Consider the following 16,186-nt stretch of genomic DNA (forward strand, 5'->3'; position numbering starts at 1 on the left):
GGAACGATAACCATTAAGTGTGTGAAAAAAACACAGAAAAAGCTACAAACATCTAAAATTGTTTAAATTCGAATGGACAAATCATTTTTACAAGGCTTGGAGTCTCAATCTTCCGTGATTATTGTACAAGAAAATACAAGATATATGTGTATATTCATCTAAATAATTACAAATTGATGGAAATAATATGATTGCGGGGGTTTCAGTTCCACAGTCTTTGTTTCCGACAGTCTCCCAGGAACGTAAACCAGAGACCATATAATATATTCTAATCTATTATATGGTCGCTGGTAAAACTAAACTAACTCACTCACTTACATTCATCGCCGTTTTGATGATTTTCAATGAGATCCATTTTCCCACCATGCTGGTTTTGATTGTACTGTATATACAATACAAGCATGTGCATCAACAAGCAGTAGTTACAATCAATGTACAGTCAACATATCGGGAACAAAATGGCAGATTATGGTAAACCTTACTTGTATTTCTGAAAATGTCAAATACTTTGTTTCCTGTACAAATATGAACCTGTTCACGTATGGTAATTAAAGTTAGGTTTGAGCTGTTAGAAAGAGTTTGAAACTTTATCAATCAATATTCACTGATTGTCAATTCCGACACTTCTTATAATATTAAATCGACCCTTGGTTATGTGCAGCTGATATAGTTATTGAGATTTTTGCCTTCTAGGTGACATTCATGAAGACAGTGACTATGAATGGAAGCCACCCTCTGAAGCTGAGATGAAGATCATTCGAGCTCGCCGTGAGCGAGACAACAAGATCAGTCAGCGTATGGGGGACTATCTCCTGAAGGGCTACAAGATGCTCGGAACTGTGTGTTCCTGTGGAGTAAGTGTGGAGCTGGGGGAGGTGTAAGTGTGGACCTGTGGGGATGTAACATAACATGTTCATTTGTAACATGACCCTCCCCAAATATCTGTATTTGTTGATGACGGTCCCACATTGACTCACATTATTTGATGACCCTTCTAGAGACTGTCACATTATTTGATGACACTTTCATAATATTTGATGACCCACCCTAGAGACTGTCATATTATTTGTTGACACTCTCATATTATTTGATGACCCACCCTAGAGACTGTCATATTATTTGATGACACTCTCATATTATTTGATGACCCACCCTAGAGACTGTCATATTATTTGATGGCCCTCCCCAACACACTGTCATATTATTTGATGACACTCTCATATTATTTGATGACCCACCCTAGAGACTGTCATATTATTTGATGGCCCTCCCCAACACACTGTCATATTATTTGATGCCACTCTCATATTATTTGATGACCCACCCTAGAGACTGTCATATTATTTGATGGCCCTCCCCAACACACTGTCATATTATTTGATGACACTCTCATATTATTTGATGACCCACCCTAGAGACTGTCATATTATTTGTTGACCCTCCCGATTCGGGCCCTCCCAATTCTCAGGGAACATAAACAAACATCGAGGATACATCAACCCATGTCCCCCTTGTGACCAGTAAACAACTTATAATATGAAAGTGTCATCAAATAATATGACAGTCTCTAGGGTGGGTCATCAAATAATATGAAAGTGTCATCAAATAATATGGAACATAAACAAACATCGAGGGTACATGAACCCAAGGGCCCCGAGGGACCAGTGAACAACGTATTTATCTTACCGAACACCGTAATGTTCGTTTTGAATTGTTTGAAGCACAGGTACAAATCTTTTTGAAGCCATCGCTCGATTTTGCTGACAAGAAAAACAGATTTAGAGTTATCTCCTTTCCATTGATTTGCATCGGTAATTCGTGCATCATATGTGAGTCAATGTAATTCGAGATAAAGAATTACTACCACGAAAGTACCAAATGAGTTGCCATTGACAGCGGGGTACATTGTAATGTTACTCGCTTGTAAGCAGGGTACATTGAAAATAATAGAAGAACGCTCTGCCAATCAGTAAGCGACATTTATGTGTGAGGTAAGATAATATTTGATGACCCACCCTAGAGACTCATATTATTTGATGATATTTTCATATTATTTGATGACCCATCCTAGAGACTGTCATATTATTTGATGACCCTTCTAGAGACTGTCATATTATTTGATGACCCTTTTAGAGACTGTCATATTATTTGATGACACTTTCATATTATTTGATAACCCACCCTAGAGACTGTCATATTATTTGATGACGCTTTCATATTATTTGATGACACTTTCATATTATTTGATGACCCACCCTAGAGACTGTCATATTATTTGATGACCCTTTCATATTATTTGATGACCCATCCTAGAGACTGTCATATTATTTGATGACACTCCCGATTCCCTCTGATGCTCTCTGTCAGCCATAATAAATGACAAGCCCATCCAAAGTTCATTGTTGTTATTCAGTCTTTTCCCGTAATGTATCTGCCTCAGTTGCAGTTAAGGATATGTTCTATATGTGTACATCAGTCTGTGTGATACCTCATCATGCTTGTTTCACCTTCCAGACGATCCTCCTGCAGGACAAGCAGGGCAACTACTACTGCATCGCCTGCAGCGAGCTTGACTCAGACGCTGATAAAGACAACCCAGGTATGTACCAGTGGAGGTGAATGTGACTCTAATAATATACTGGTTCAACAAACCCACATGTATATCACTGGAGGATATGGATGTGTGCAGATCCAGGGTGGGTGATGTGTTCACATGCAGGGTAACGGAATGGTGACAGATATGGATCACGGTTGAGGGATGTGTGCAGGTTCCAGGGTCGGGGGGAATGTTTGCAGATCCAGGGTTGGTGGGGATGTTTGCAGATCCAGGGTGGGTGGGGATGTTTGCAGATCCAGGGTGGGTGGGATCGTGTTTGTCCAGGGTGGGTGGGAATGTTTGTAGATCAGGATGGTTGGGCATGGTTGCAGATCCAGGGTGGTTGGGCATGGTTGCAGATCCAGGGTGGGTGGGAATGTTTGCAGATCCAGGGTGGTTGGGCATGTTTGCAGATCCAGGGTGGGTGGGAATGTTTGCAGATCCAGGGTGGTTGGGCATGGTTGCAGATCCAGGGTGGGTGGGAATGTTTGCAGATCCAGGGTGGTTGGGGATGTTTGCAGATCCAGGGTGGGTGGGAATGTTTGCAGATTCAGGGCGGTTGGGCATGGTTGCAGATCCAGGGTGGTTGGGCATGGTCGCAGATCCAGGTTGGGTGGGATTGGTTGCAGATCCAGGGTGGGTGGGGATGTTTGCAGATCCAGGGTGGGTGGGGATGGTTGCAGATCCAGGGTGGTTGGGCATGGTTGCAGATCCATGGTGGATGGGCATGTTTTCCAAATCCTGGACATGACTTTTCTACCTTAATATCAGTCCATCTTTGTATATGGAAGCCAAAGCAATTGCGTGATGATTGTCTTCCTGTCTGTTCCAGTGAGGAACGAGACTGCAGCTCTAGCACAAGTTCGAGAACAACAACATTCATCTGTGAGAATTGTGGGGGAGGAGTCTGCAGAACAACCAGCTGCTCCATCTGATGCCACACCGAATCCTCAACCCACGGGTACCACCCGCTCTCAAGGCACTGTCACATCCACAGTTCCCAGTGCTCTCAGATTAACAGGGGGTATGCAAGCAGTTGTCTCCCCTGTCATATCAGATTCTGTCGACAGTGTGCACAGAAAGCTGACTTGGGCATCTGAGGAGCTACTTAAGACTCACAGTGTTGAGTATAGCATACAGTTATGCCAACTCATCAAACACTGTGCTGATGCAATCCAGAGCTTGAAGAGTGTGGGGACTTGAGAACAACATGTCAGTAATCATATCTTTTCCATTCATGTTGTATTCATCCACCTGGAGGAACGGTAGGGTAGCCTAGTGGTTAAAGCGTTTCCTCGTCACGCCGAAGACCCGGGTTTGAGTCCTCACATGGGTACAATGTGTGAAACCCATTTCTCATGACCCCCGCCTTACATTGCTGGAATATTGCTAAAAGCAGCCTAAAACTGAACTAACTCACTCACTCATCCAGCTGGAAAATAGAACTTTGGTGTTTGTATTTGTACGTATATTATCATAACACATACAATGCCTGGTTTCTAGTGTAAACTGATCATTAAAAACATGACTGAGAAAAATGTTCGGATTTGTTGCATGGGACTGCCTGGGAATCTGGAACGGAAGGAACATTCTTCAGCATCTCTTGCTGAACTCAGCAGGTGGCGAATCCAGAAGACCTGGAAATTTCACACCCCATATTCCAGTCTTGGAGAAATCTTGGAATTTGAAACAATGGATGAAAACATGGAATAGCCTTGGGTTATATACAGGACTGTATATCTCAGCAGTACTACAAGGGCTATGGCAGCCATCAACATATTGGTTATTTGTCAATAAACATAGTTAAAGTGTTAAAGAAAAATTGTTAAACTGATGTTCATTTTTATTATGTCGGGAGATCCGAAGCCGTATGCAAGATATTGTTTTATTTCAGACAGTAATATATGTTTAACGGTATAATAATAATAATAATAATGCATTTGTTTAAGCACCTAATGTCCAACCAATGCTGGTCAGTGGCGCTGTGCAGAGAAAGTGGAGAAACTAGTAGGTAGCTAGAAAAAGATGAGTTTTTAGTTCGCTCCTAAATGCTTCCAAGGAAGATACTGATCTCAGTTCAACTGGCAGAGAGTTCCACAAAGCTGGTGCAGCAGCACTGAAAGCTCTGTCTCCCATGGATGTTTTTGTAGCTGGCATTTTCAGGCTGCCTCTTTTCTCAGACCTCAAGACACGAGTTGGATGATAGATTTCGATGATGTCTTTGAGGTAAGCTGGTGAATTGATGTCATAGAGGGTTGAGTAGGTGATGCAAATTATTTTGTACTGTATTCTCCTCTTTACTGGAAGCCAGTGCAACGACCTCAGCACAGGGGTGGTGTGTTCCTGACATTTTGTCCTGGTTATGATCATGGCAGCTCTGTTTTGTACAAGCTGGAGATGTTTGATTGCTCCTGCTCCTGACACGAGAGAGTTACAGTAGTCTAGGCGTGAGATGACGTATGACTGAACTAAAAGTTTGGTTGTGTCAATGTCCAAATAGCGGCGGATTTTTCCTATTCGGCGGAGATGAAAGGTTGCTGATCTTGCTGCTGTTAGGGCTTGTGATTCTGGGGACATTGAAGAACGGAAAACAACACCAAGATTCTTCACCTGGGGCACAGGGCAGATAGACTGATCTCCAACTGTGAGACTACACTCGCCTATTTTGCGAAGCTGCTGCCTAGTTCCAATGATCATGAATTCAGATTTGTCGTTGTTGAGTTTCAGAAAGTTGTTTGTCATCCATATCTTGATGTAAGCGATACAGCTCTCCATAACTTCTTTTGCGTGTTCAGCATTAGCTGAAGTAATTCCTATGTAGAGTTGGTTATCATCTGCATAACCATGGAATTTTATGTTGTTACTTCGGATGATATTGCCGATTGGAAGAATGTACAGTGAAAACAAAATCGGACCAAGCACAGAGCCTTGTGGTACACCAAAGTGGGTTTCTCTGATGGATGAAGTCGCATTATGGACCTTGACTCTCATTGTTCTATTTGACAAGTAGGACTGGAACCATTGTAATGCCGTTCCTGTGATGCCAATAGTGTGCTCTAACCTCTGCAGTAGAATGGTGTGGTCCACGGTGTCGGAGCCGCAGAAAGGTCGAGTAGTTCTAACAGCACAACCTCTTGATTGTCCATTTGAGTCAATATGTCATTCTGAACTCTGAGAAGAACTGCCCAGATAGCTGTTTCAGTGCTGTGCTTTTGGGCCTTGTAAGCTGACTGAAATCAGGGTTTCATTCAGTGCTTTTCCTTGTAAGATGACTGAAGCAAGTTCATATGACTCTTCAATCGTCTGAGAACAACCTTCTCCAACACTAGAAAAGACAAGTTTGATAGAAAGTTTGGTTTTTACCCGCTTTAGACAAGTTGGAAACAGGTCTGTAATTTTGGGTACACATGGATCAAGATTGTTATTCTTCAGTAGTGGTCTAATGATGGCTTCTTTTAAAGATGTCGGTACTGAGCCCTCTTGGAGAGAGGAATTGGTGACTGATGAAGTAAGATATTGGCATGATTCTAGACAGTTTCTGAGTAGCCAAGATGGTACTGGATCCAATTCACAGGATTTACAAGGCGCAGATGTGATTGTATCTGTAATCTCTTGGATCTCTGCTGGTTCAAATACGACAAGTTGAGTGCCGCAAAATGGTCTTGTTCCAGGGGATTGTTGCTGCAGCACTGCCGTTTAGCTATGTCTTCACGAATGTTCTTCACTTTCGTAATAAAGAATTCTGCAAACGTCTCTGCGCTAGACTGGACTCCTCTCGAGAAGGTTTGACAGTCGATGTTTGTGGTTCTGTTAGTCTCAAAATACCCTAGGATATATATTGTTGTGTCTGGAAAAAGCAACATTTGTCTGGAAAAATCATCAATTGTATTTTCTCAAAAATGTGGAAACGCTGTATATGGGAATCGTTGAGTACCTACATTTACTTTATTAGATGTGGACTTTTTCAGAACAGTTTCACAATAGCTCCTCATTCAAGTAAGGATCACACGGATGTATTGGTGATACTAAAAGCAGTTCCCCTTATAAGTTATTGGTTTTTCTGCTTCACTGACACAATCCATTAAATTATGAAAAGCATGCATAATGTATTGCTGTGAACATGCCTGTTTTCATAAAATAAGAAATGCAATCGCTGTTTCAGACAAAGTGTGAAGCCCATGTTTTGGTGTCCCTCGCAATGATATTGCAGGAATATTGCTAAAAGCTGGCATAAAACTAAACTCACTCACTCATTTTCAGACAAGTAGGTATCACACTGATGTACTGGTGATCTCAACAGTAGTTCCTGTAATAGGTTTGTTGGGTCAGTGACACTATCCAGTTAATGGTAAGAGCATGTATAATGTATGGCTGTCAACATGGAATGAAACTATAGAAGCTCTTTTGTCCCCGATTCCCCACATAGGTACCATGTTTGAAGCCCATTTCTGGTGTCTCCAGCCGTGATATTGCTGGGATATTGTTAAAAGCGGTGTAAAACTAAACTCACTCACTGTCCTGGTGTGTGGCTTTACCCCAGAGTAACCAAATTACTTTTTCTCTGTGTGTTTGTGTGTCTGCCCATCAGTTTATCTAAAATGAGCAAATAGATTAAGTAAGAGTTATGTTCCCCAACAGCAATGCCTAGGCTATCTCTTTACGGGTATGTGGGTGGGTTTGGGGGGTAGCTCAGTGGTTAAAGCGTTTGTTTGTCACACCGGATGCCCGGGTTGCATTCCCCACATGGGTACAATGTGTGAAGCCCACTTCTGGTGTCCCCGGCCGTGATGTTGCTGGAATATTGCTAAAAGCGGCGTAAAACCATACTTACTAACTCTTAAAGTCTGGAAGTTGTCAGCACAGACAGGTCATATGAGGTTTGTACTATATGTAATCAAGTTCCGATTATATTTTTTCTAAAAACAAGTCCGAAAATGCTGAGTTGTCATTATGGAAATGGGGCGGTGGGGTAGCCTAGTTGGTGACGCCGAAGACCCGGGTTCGATTCCCCATATGGGTATTATTATATGATATTTATATAGCGCACATATCCAGGCAACTAGTGCTTGCTCAAGGCGCTGGTATCTTTTCCCTCGATCATTGGATGTCAGTCTCAACTGCACATCGTGTTATCAATCTCAGCTCCCTGGGGATCATACAACTCTTGCAGCCACTAGGCGCACCGAGTTATTGTGGCCTTCTCATCCTAACGAGGTACCCATTCACAGCTGGGTGGACTGGGACACATAGTCACAGTACTTTGTCCAAGTTCACTGCACGTTCCTGTACCCGCAACTTGGTGTTTGCACGTATTCATGTGGCCACCATCTGGTCATATACCAACGGATTCGTGGGTTCTTTTAAGTGCACAGGGTTGTGTACTGTACACTAGGGGTTGTGACAACACTGAAAGAGTCTGCACACAAAGTTGACTCCGAGGTTTTTACACCCGGTCACAGGTGGGCTCGATCCCGACACCTCAAGCTCGCTGGTACAATGCGTGAAGCCCATTTCTGGTGTCCCCCGCCGTGATATTGCTGGAATATTGCTAAAAGCAATAATACTCACTCACTCGTTATGGAAATGGATGTCATTGTTATATTAAGTTTATATCCCGGACAGAAAATCAACTCAGTTTGTTAAATGTAATGTTTATTCATGTCATGGCATCAAAGACACGGGAAGTAAAGATCAGTTGAGCATGATACAGTGGAACATCAACATTGACACTGGATTAACAGGTATCTGTAACAACACAGAGATTGTACCATTCATTCATTGTCTCTCCGACTAACACATATATATGCTTAAATGAATCAACCTAATTGTCGCTAAATAACACTAATACTGCCGGACTGAATCACCCCATCCACCACTAATAATCAAATAATCACTGAATCACCCCTTCCTCGTATAACAAACAATGTCTCCCAGAATCATTACCCTTCTTTCTTGACCGCCTCCGTGGTGTAGTGGTTAGAGCGTCCGCCCGGAGAGCGGAAGGTCGCGGGGTTCGATCCCCGGCCGCGATAAAAGACGTTAAAATATGGTACTTGTTGGTCCTGGCGCTCGGCAAAATGAGTACATCAAGGACTGGTCGGCTCGGAGTCAGTATAATGTGTCTGAGTGGGGTATTCATGCTTCACTGCGGCATGGTATCTCAGTGGGCTAGCACTATAAAACCAGCTTAAGTCTGGGCTAGTACAAGCAGCCGCACTGTGTATACACACGCATGCACGTCGTCATATGAGCGAAATATTCTCAAGCACGACGTAAGACCCAATTTCAGCTCATCTCACCTCACCATTTTCTCTTAACACCCATACACTTTCACTCAATCATCCTGTCCTTTCCAAGTAACACAATATCTATAAAATCACAACCATTTTCTCTTTAATATAATGCCTTGTGATTCACCATGCCCTCTACCGATAACACTAATAGTGTCTCAGTAAACCACTCCGTTCTACAACACACAGATGTTGTTTCTCCAGATAACCGCCATTCTCTCCTCAAAATAGATAATGCCTTGCTAACTAACTCCATTCTGTTCTCATATATCACAATAACGCCTCACTAAATCACCATGTGCTCTCCTAATAACACTATGACGTTCGCTCGTCACGCAGCAGACACGGGTTCGATTCCCCACATGGGTACAATGTGTGGAGCCCATTTCTGGTGTCCCCCGCCGTGATATTGCTGGAATATTGCTGAAAGCGCTGTAAAACTAAACTAACTCACTCACTCACACAATGACGTCTCAATGATTCATCTTGTTCTTCCTAAATAACACAATATCTCACGAAATCACTATTCGAAATATAAATATTGTGTTGGGAGAATGGAATCATTCAGATAGCACTATATTTGTGTAATGGGGAGAGAATGGAATCATTCAGATAGCCCTTTATTTGTGTTATGGGGAGAGAATGGAGTGATTTAGTGAGGCTTTATTTGTGTTATGTGTAGATAATGTAATTCAGTGATCGAACCGATGGAATATCGCCCGATTTGGACTAAACAATTGATTTTAATGAATAAAGGCTTCAAGCAATAGTTGCAATTATTCAAAGAGCCATTCAGAAAGTGGTGAAATGAAATACACTTGTGATTACAATTATACACAATATTCAGTCAAAGTAAACTTAGGCTCAGTATTATTCGTTACACTGCTATACTGAGTCTCAGTAGCAGTGTAACGAACAATACTGAGCCTAAGTTTACTTAGACTGACACAATATTTATATTAATGTACAACAAGCTGATAATTATGGAACACTCCTTTTTCAAAAGAAGTATTCTTTCCAATTTGGAAAAAATCTTAGTTAAACAGTCACACCTGAAACAGATGAAAATAATATGTCCAACAATGTGACCCTTAGGTATGGCGTAGCTGTGTTTCGATCACCCGGTTCATACACTCTTTTCAATGTTAAAGAATTGCAGATATTTCTTGAGAAGGTCTCTGGTTGGCCTCAGCAGCTGTCTGGTGGACTCACTGATCAGCAGCTCTGTGTTAGTTGTGTCAAACACTGGCCAGTGTCGGGCGCGATCCCAGAAGGCCGACATGAAGAACGGCGTCAGAGGGAGCAGTTCGGTGTTGTCTTCAGGAGCACCGCGAAGATCTTCTCGCCATCTGTCAAGGGGCAATGAGGCAAGCCCCATTCCTTGGAACAGTTCCCTGAACGGAATAGTGTCTTTATTGAACAGATGGAACACCCGGAGACCTTTCCCTTTTCCGATTCTGATCATACAGGCAATTTCCACAATGGCTCTTGCACAGAAATCCACAGGAGTCAGGTCATAGGGGAAGTCCATATCAGGATGACTGCCCAGTTTCCGCATCCCTAGCAAGGTGGAGGCAAAGAGATCATTCCGTGAGCCAACACCATCAGTGGAAGTACCTGATATCCGAGCCGGTCGGAAAATGGCGCCACCTGGTAGCAATTCTAGTGCTTGCAACACCAGTCTTTCACTTGCCCATTTACTCTGACCATAGCCACCTTCTACGTTGATTGGTTCATCGAAAAAGTCACACTCAAATATCACAGACTGATCTCGCTCACTTTTACCGGGCGTTGGGAACAGAAACACGCTGAGAGAGGATGTCATGAAGAGATATTTCCTTTTGTTAGTGACAGCAAACTTTATAAACTCCTTTGTACTGACAACATTTGCGATTCGGTGATCTTCATAGCTTCCGTTGAAGTTCATCATAGCAGCATTGATGAAGATAGCATCAACATCATTTGTCAGACTGCTGTAGATGTCTGGAGCGATTCCAAGTTTCTCCTGCCTTAGGTCAGACAGAACGATGGCGATTCTGTTTCCATAATCAAACTTCCATAGGTTGTATTTTCGCATGTTTTCAACCACTCTGCCGAGTCCCTTGACTTCTGTGGTTTCTCTGACCATGCAGCATACATTGCCCACAGTGTGTTCTAGGAGCTCACTCAGAAGAAATGCTCCCAGGAATCCTGTGACTCCGGATATCAGGATTGTCATGGGACTCTTCTTCCCATGAAATGGGGGCGAACAATTCAGGCCTAATTTCACCCCGAAGACTGTATTTGCACTGGCATCTACTTCTAGATCTGAATCCGACAGGATGTAGGTGTTTAACTGGATTGACTGTCTCCTGGGCATGTTATGATTAGTTTTAGCAATGTCTCTTTTCCTGGTGATGATTTCGGCAAGTACCTCAACAGTATCAGCCGCACCAATGTCAGTAAATGAGAGGGAAATGTTGAACCCTTCTTCAATTGCTCTCTGTAGCAGGACTAGATGAAGGGAGTTTCCACCCATCTCACTGAACGAGCTCATCCTATGCATGGAATAGGTAAAGGAAGCATCCAAATTTAGAACCTTGCACCACAATCTGGCAATTTGAAGCTGTACCTCATTCAAATGGCTATATCCAATGTGTCTGCACTGATCGTGTACACTCTCATCCATTGACAGAGTTTTTCTGTCAATTTTCCCATTCAGTGTGGTTGGAAATTCTTGGTTTTTGAGTTTCTTGATATAGGCAGGGATCATGTACTTTGGCAGCACCCTTGCAAGATATTCCCTCAATTCAGAGATGAACACGAAATCAGGTGCAATAAATGCAGACAATACTGTTTCCTTCGTTATGGAGCATCTATGAAGAACAACTACAGCAACTTGGACCATGATGTGTTGTATCAATACCTGCTCAATCTCACTCAGTGAAATCCTCTGTCCCCTGATCTTGACTTCACCATCCAGCCTACCGACAAATGTGATGTTGCCATCGCTGTCCTGGAACGCATGGTCTCCAGTCTTGTACAGTACATCTGGCGTATTGGTGAGAGGATTCTGTATAAAAGATTCTGGGTTTCTGTCTGCTGCGTGACCCATATATCCCCGAGATACACCTTGGCCGCCAATATACATCTGACCTACAGTTCCTGGAGGAACCGGTTTGACAAAGTCGTCAAACAGATATACGTGGCATCCAGATATCGAAAGACCGATCGGCAAGTCCTGGTTGACCTCTTCGAAGTGGTTCTTTGAATGAAATTCATAGATGGTAGCACAAACCGTTGTCTCTGTTGGGCCATAGGCATTGAAGAACCGAGTTCCAGTTTGCTTTGTCCACTTCATGGCTATACTGAGTGTGCAAACCTCTCCAGCTGCAATGATATTTCGGAGAGTTGGCAGATCTGATGGTGAGTATATGTTCAGAACAGAAGGTGGGAGGGTGATGGTTGTTATTCCAAGCATAGTCACAGTGTTCACCAATTCATGTCCAAGTCGCTGGTCCTTGTTGAGCACAGCAAGTGTCCCACCTGACAAAAGAGATGTGAATATTTCAGATATTGATGCGTCAAAGCCAATAGAGGCAAACTGAGCTGTCACATCATAGGGTCCTAGGTTCCATTTGTCGATCTGAGCGAAGACCATGTTGATGACACTCGACTCCTTCACTAGAACACCTTTCGGTTGTCCCGTGGACCCAGAGGTGTAAATGACATAGCAAAGGTCCCCTATCGGCGTGGCACGTTTCGGTAGGTTCCCATTGCCATTCCCATCATAGAAGGAATCATTGTTATTCTCTGTAAGAATGTCTCTGTTTTCATTTATTTTCAAACTGATCAACAGAATCGGAATTCCAGCAATTGTTGTCCTGAAGATCACTGTTGAAACATTTTTCAGAGGCTCAAAATCTTTGCTGTCATATAGTTCCTTGGATGTTAACATTACCCCAGCATTGCAGTCCGACAATGTAAACATGATGCGGTCTGATGGAAAATCCACTGGTAGGGGCAAGAAGGAGAGGCCACTCATCAGTGTTGCTAACACAGACAGGACATAGCTGATGGAATTTGGTAGATGAATGGGTATGAGCTGCAGTTGGTTCAACATATGTTCCAAATTGTTGTTAAAAAGCTTTGAAAGATTCGTTGCCTCATCTAAACACTTTTGATATGAGAGGGACTTCTTGGAGGATTTCAAAGCAATTGCTGATGGTCTTTTTCTGCATTGCTTTTCAAATTCTTCAATGACAGATGTTGTTTGGCCGGGCCCGACTTTAGCTGGAGTATACAACGTTTGTACCTCTTCTTCTGACACAAGCGAAACATCAGACACAATACTTTCAGGTGAAGCAGATACAGATGACAGAAAGCTTGGGAAATGCTTCAATGTTTCAATGATTTGGTTGTAGTCCTGTCCAGGCCTTTTGTTGTACACAGCAGTCAAATAACGTTCCTCGTCGCCATGCTCAGGAAACAACACCGCGATGTTGCAGTCGTGAAATACATCCGGAGGGAGGTATGATGAATGCTGTCCAATGACTAAGTTGTGGAAAGGGGATCTGTTAATCTGCACATCCGGATATCTGTACATAACATCTTTCATGAAAGGCTTATCGAGATTGTGCGTCTTCAAATCTCTTAGAATCGTTTCAATAGCAGCTTCACACTCTGATGACAGCCTCACATGGAAGAGACAAGGGCATATATCAGAGTACAGCGCCCTGCAGTTGTCAGGAATACCACTTTTGTCAGCAATAAACCCAACATTCACATCAGCCACACAACATACCCTTGCAAGAAATCCCAAGAAGGCTGCCTGAAGATGCATCAAGTCTGTGTCAATATCAATTTCACATATCCTTGTCCTTTGAAGGTTTATTCTGGAAGAGATGTCAATGATATTTGCGAGGACATTCATCTTTTGGCGGAAGAAAGTCAGAGGTTCATAAGCTTTCAGTATTTTCTTCCAAAATCTTTCCTTCTTTCTTATGTCCACAAGGTGGTCATTTGGAGCAATGGTAAGGTCGTTCTGAAGGACAAGCCCCGTGGCCAGCCCAATGTGTTTGAACTGTGTTTCAGGGATAGGACTACCATTCAAGTTGGCAAGGCAAAGATGAATTTGGGAAGTAGCAGTAACAACCACTATTGTGTCATCTAAAACGTCCAGTATTGTACCAGGCAATGCTGAATGGGGTCCTTTGTAAGATCGTTCTGCAGATTTGACCAAAAGGAACACCCCATTTGCAGTTCTAACTTTTGCTGATCCTAACTGGTTTTCATGATGTCCAAACCCCACAGACCTTACAAAATTGTAAAGGGTATCACAGGGTGAGTTGAAGGAGAGCACACCTAAGTTTGGTAGCAGTTTGTTCAATCCATAGTAGGATCTTTTGGACAAGTCCTGAGGAACACTTGTAATGTCACTCTTAAGGACATCCTGTAGGAGACACCTGAATGCTATCTTTGAAGCTTCCTGACATTTTAGATTGAGAGTAAAGGCTGTGTCTTCATCATCAATTTCTACTGTTTCGGATCGTATGATGTGCCCTGTGTCAATCTCGGTCTCAATGACATGCCAACTTATGCCATGGGTCTTCTCCCCTTGCATAATTGCCCAACAGGTGGCGTTGACACCAGAGTAGGCAGGCAGAGGAGAGTCATGGTAGTTGATGGCAAGGCGCCGCGGAAGACGGATCTCTTTTTCCTTCAGGATTCGTGGATTGCTGATGCTGAAGAGATAGTCCAGGTGACACACGCCGACCAGTTCAGTGATTGAGGCTCGTCTCGGATATACTGGAATGTGTTTACCCTCACAGTATGCAGCCACATGCTTGGAGTCTGTGAACACAGCGGCTACGTTGAAATCAGGTGTTTGCAGATCCTTAACGCAGGAGAGTAGCAGATTTCCTTCCCCAATAGCAGCGACTTGTATCGCCATCTTAACGACGGTAGTACTTCAACTGTAACATCAAGAGTTTGTGCGACATCATCATCAAATCGAATACTGAGTGTAATCTTTTTCATTCATTCACAGGGGTGGGGTAGCCTCGTCACGCCGAAGACCAGGGTTCGATTCCCCACATGGGTACAATGTGTGAAGCCCCTTTCTGATGTCCCTGCCGTGATGTTGCTGGAATATTGTTAAAAGTGGCGTGAAAACATACTCACTTACTCACCCACCCACTCACTCACTCACTCACTCACTCAATCACCCACTCACCCACTCACATCTATTCATTCACAGAATTGCCGCTAATGTCTTTTCTACATATCTACTCAACCACCAACGAAACGCTAAAAGAATACTTGGCGAGAATACTTGGTTTTGCGTCGTTTTAACAGTGTTCCAGCAATATAGCGACATCGGAAACTAGAGTTGGGTTTCAAACATTGCAGTTAGGTAACGGGCGAACGCTTTAACCGCAAGGCTTCCGCACTACCATTTCAGAGTTTATTGCGTTGTCATACACTAAGACTAAGAAAGTACCTGGGTGTTGTACCGAAGGTGAACTGTATGACGCCGGGCGCATGTTAAACGGTTGGTGAGTGAGTGAGTGAGTTTACGTTTACGCCCCACTCAGCAATATTCCAGCTATATGGAGGCGGTCTGTAAATAATCGAGTCTGGACCAGACAATCCAGTGGTCAACAGCATCAGCATCGGTCTACGCAATTGGGATACGATGACACGTGTCAAGCAAGTCAACGAGCCGACCACCCGATCCCGTTAGTCGCCTCTTACAAGCATGGGTTACTGAAGATCAATTCTAACCCGGATCTTCACTGGCTGTTACAGTTAGGGATTGTATGGTTTAGGATGATTAAACTGGAGCTTGCCAAATTAACAATGGTCGAGTCACATGCGGGTTTCAATAAGGATACGGCACTACTGATTACAATGCTATATATCAAGAAAGAAAGGTAAACTAATAAATCACATTCGCTTATGGACACTGTTCTTGTTGATAGATCCAAACTATGGCTTGTACAAATACTATAATAACTCAATGCTGTCACATCCATCTTCGAGGGTCGATCAAAAAGTACGTAGCCTAACTATATTCTCGATGTCCAATGTTTGAAAAGCTTCCATTTTATTTTGAAGGAATCGTTAGCAAAGCCATATCCAAAATTTCACATGTGTGGGTAATGTGGTTAACCAGATATTTGTCATCACAACACATTGGGGTATAATATTTCTAACAAAATTGCAGAAAATGAAAAACGATTTGTCTTTTGGTACATCTTGGATAATGGTATGCCCTAAGATAATGTCATATAAAATATGTTCAGTATAGTATCGGATG

At 42.9% G+C, this 16,186-nt stretch overlaps 2 protein-coding genes across 2 annotated transcripts; one reads left to right on the forward strand and one right to left on the reverse strand.

The window, feature by feature from the left end:
• The first annotated feature begins 371 nt into the window (after positions 1 to 371).
• Positions 372 to 4,134, forward strand: LOC124280063 (protein ZNRD2-like). Its single transcript, XM_046715943.1, has 4 exons — positions 372 to 471; positions 694 to 854; positions 2,515 to 2,599; positions 3,429 to 4,134. The coding sequence occupies exons 1-4, from the start codon at positions 432 to 434 to the stop codon at positions 3,797 to 3,799; spliced, it is 657 nt and encodes a 218-aa protein (XP_046571899.1). The 5' UTR covers positions 372 to 431; the 3' UTR covers positions 3,800 to 4,134.
• A 5,790-nt stretch (positions 4,135 to 9,924) lies between these two features.
• LOC124280051 (linear gramicidin synthase subunit D-like) lies at positions 9,925 to 14,834 on the reverse strand. Its single transcript, XM_046715930.1, has one exon. It carries the CDS (start codon positions 14,816 to 14,818, stop codon positions 10,013 to 10,015), a length of 4,806 nt encoding a protein of 1,601 aa, XP_046571886.1. The 5' UTR covers positions 14,819 to 14,834; the 3' UTR covers positions 9,925 to 10,012.
• Between the last annotated feature and the right edge of the window lie 1,352 nt (positions 14,835 to 16,186).

Source organism: Haliotis rubra, unplaced genomic scaffold (assembly GCF_003918875.1).
Source record: "Haliotis rubra isolate DU_JTF1 unplaced genomic scaffold, ASM391887v1 Scf26, whole genome shotgun sequence".
Classification (NCBI taxonomy): Eukaryota; Metazoa; Mollusca; class Gastropoda; order Lepetellida; family Haliotidae; genus Haliotis; species Haliotis rubra.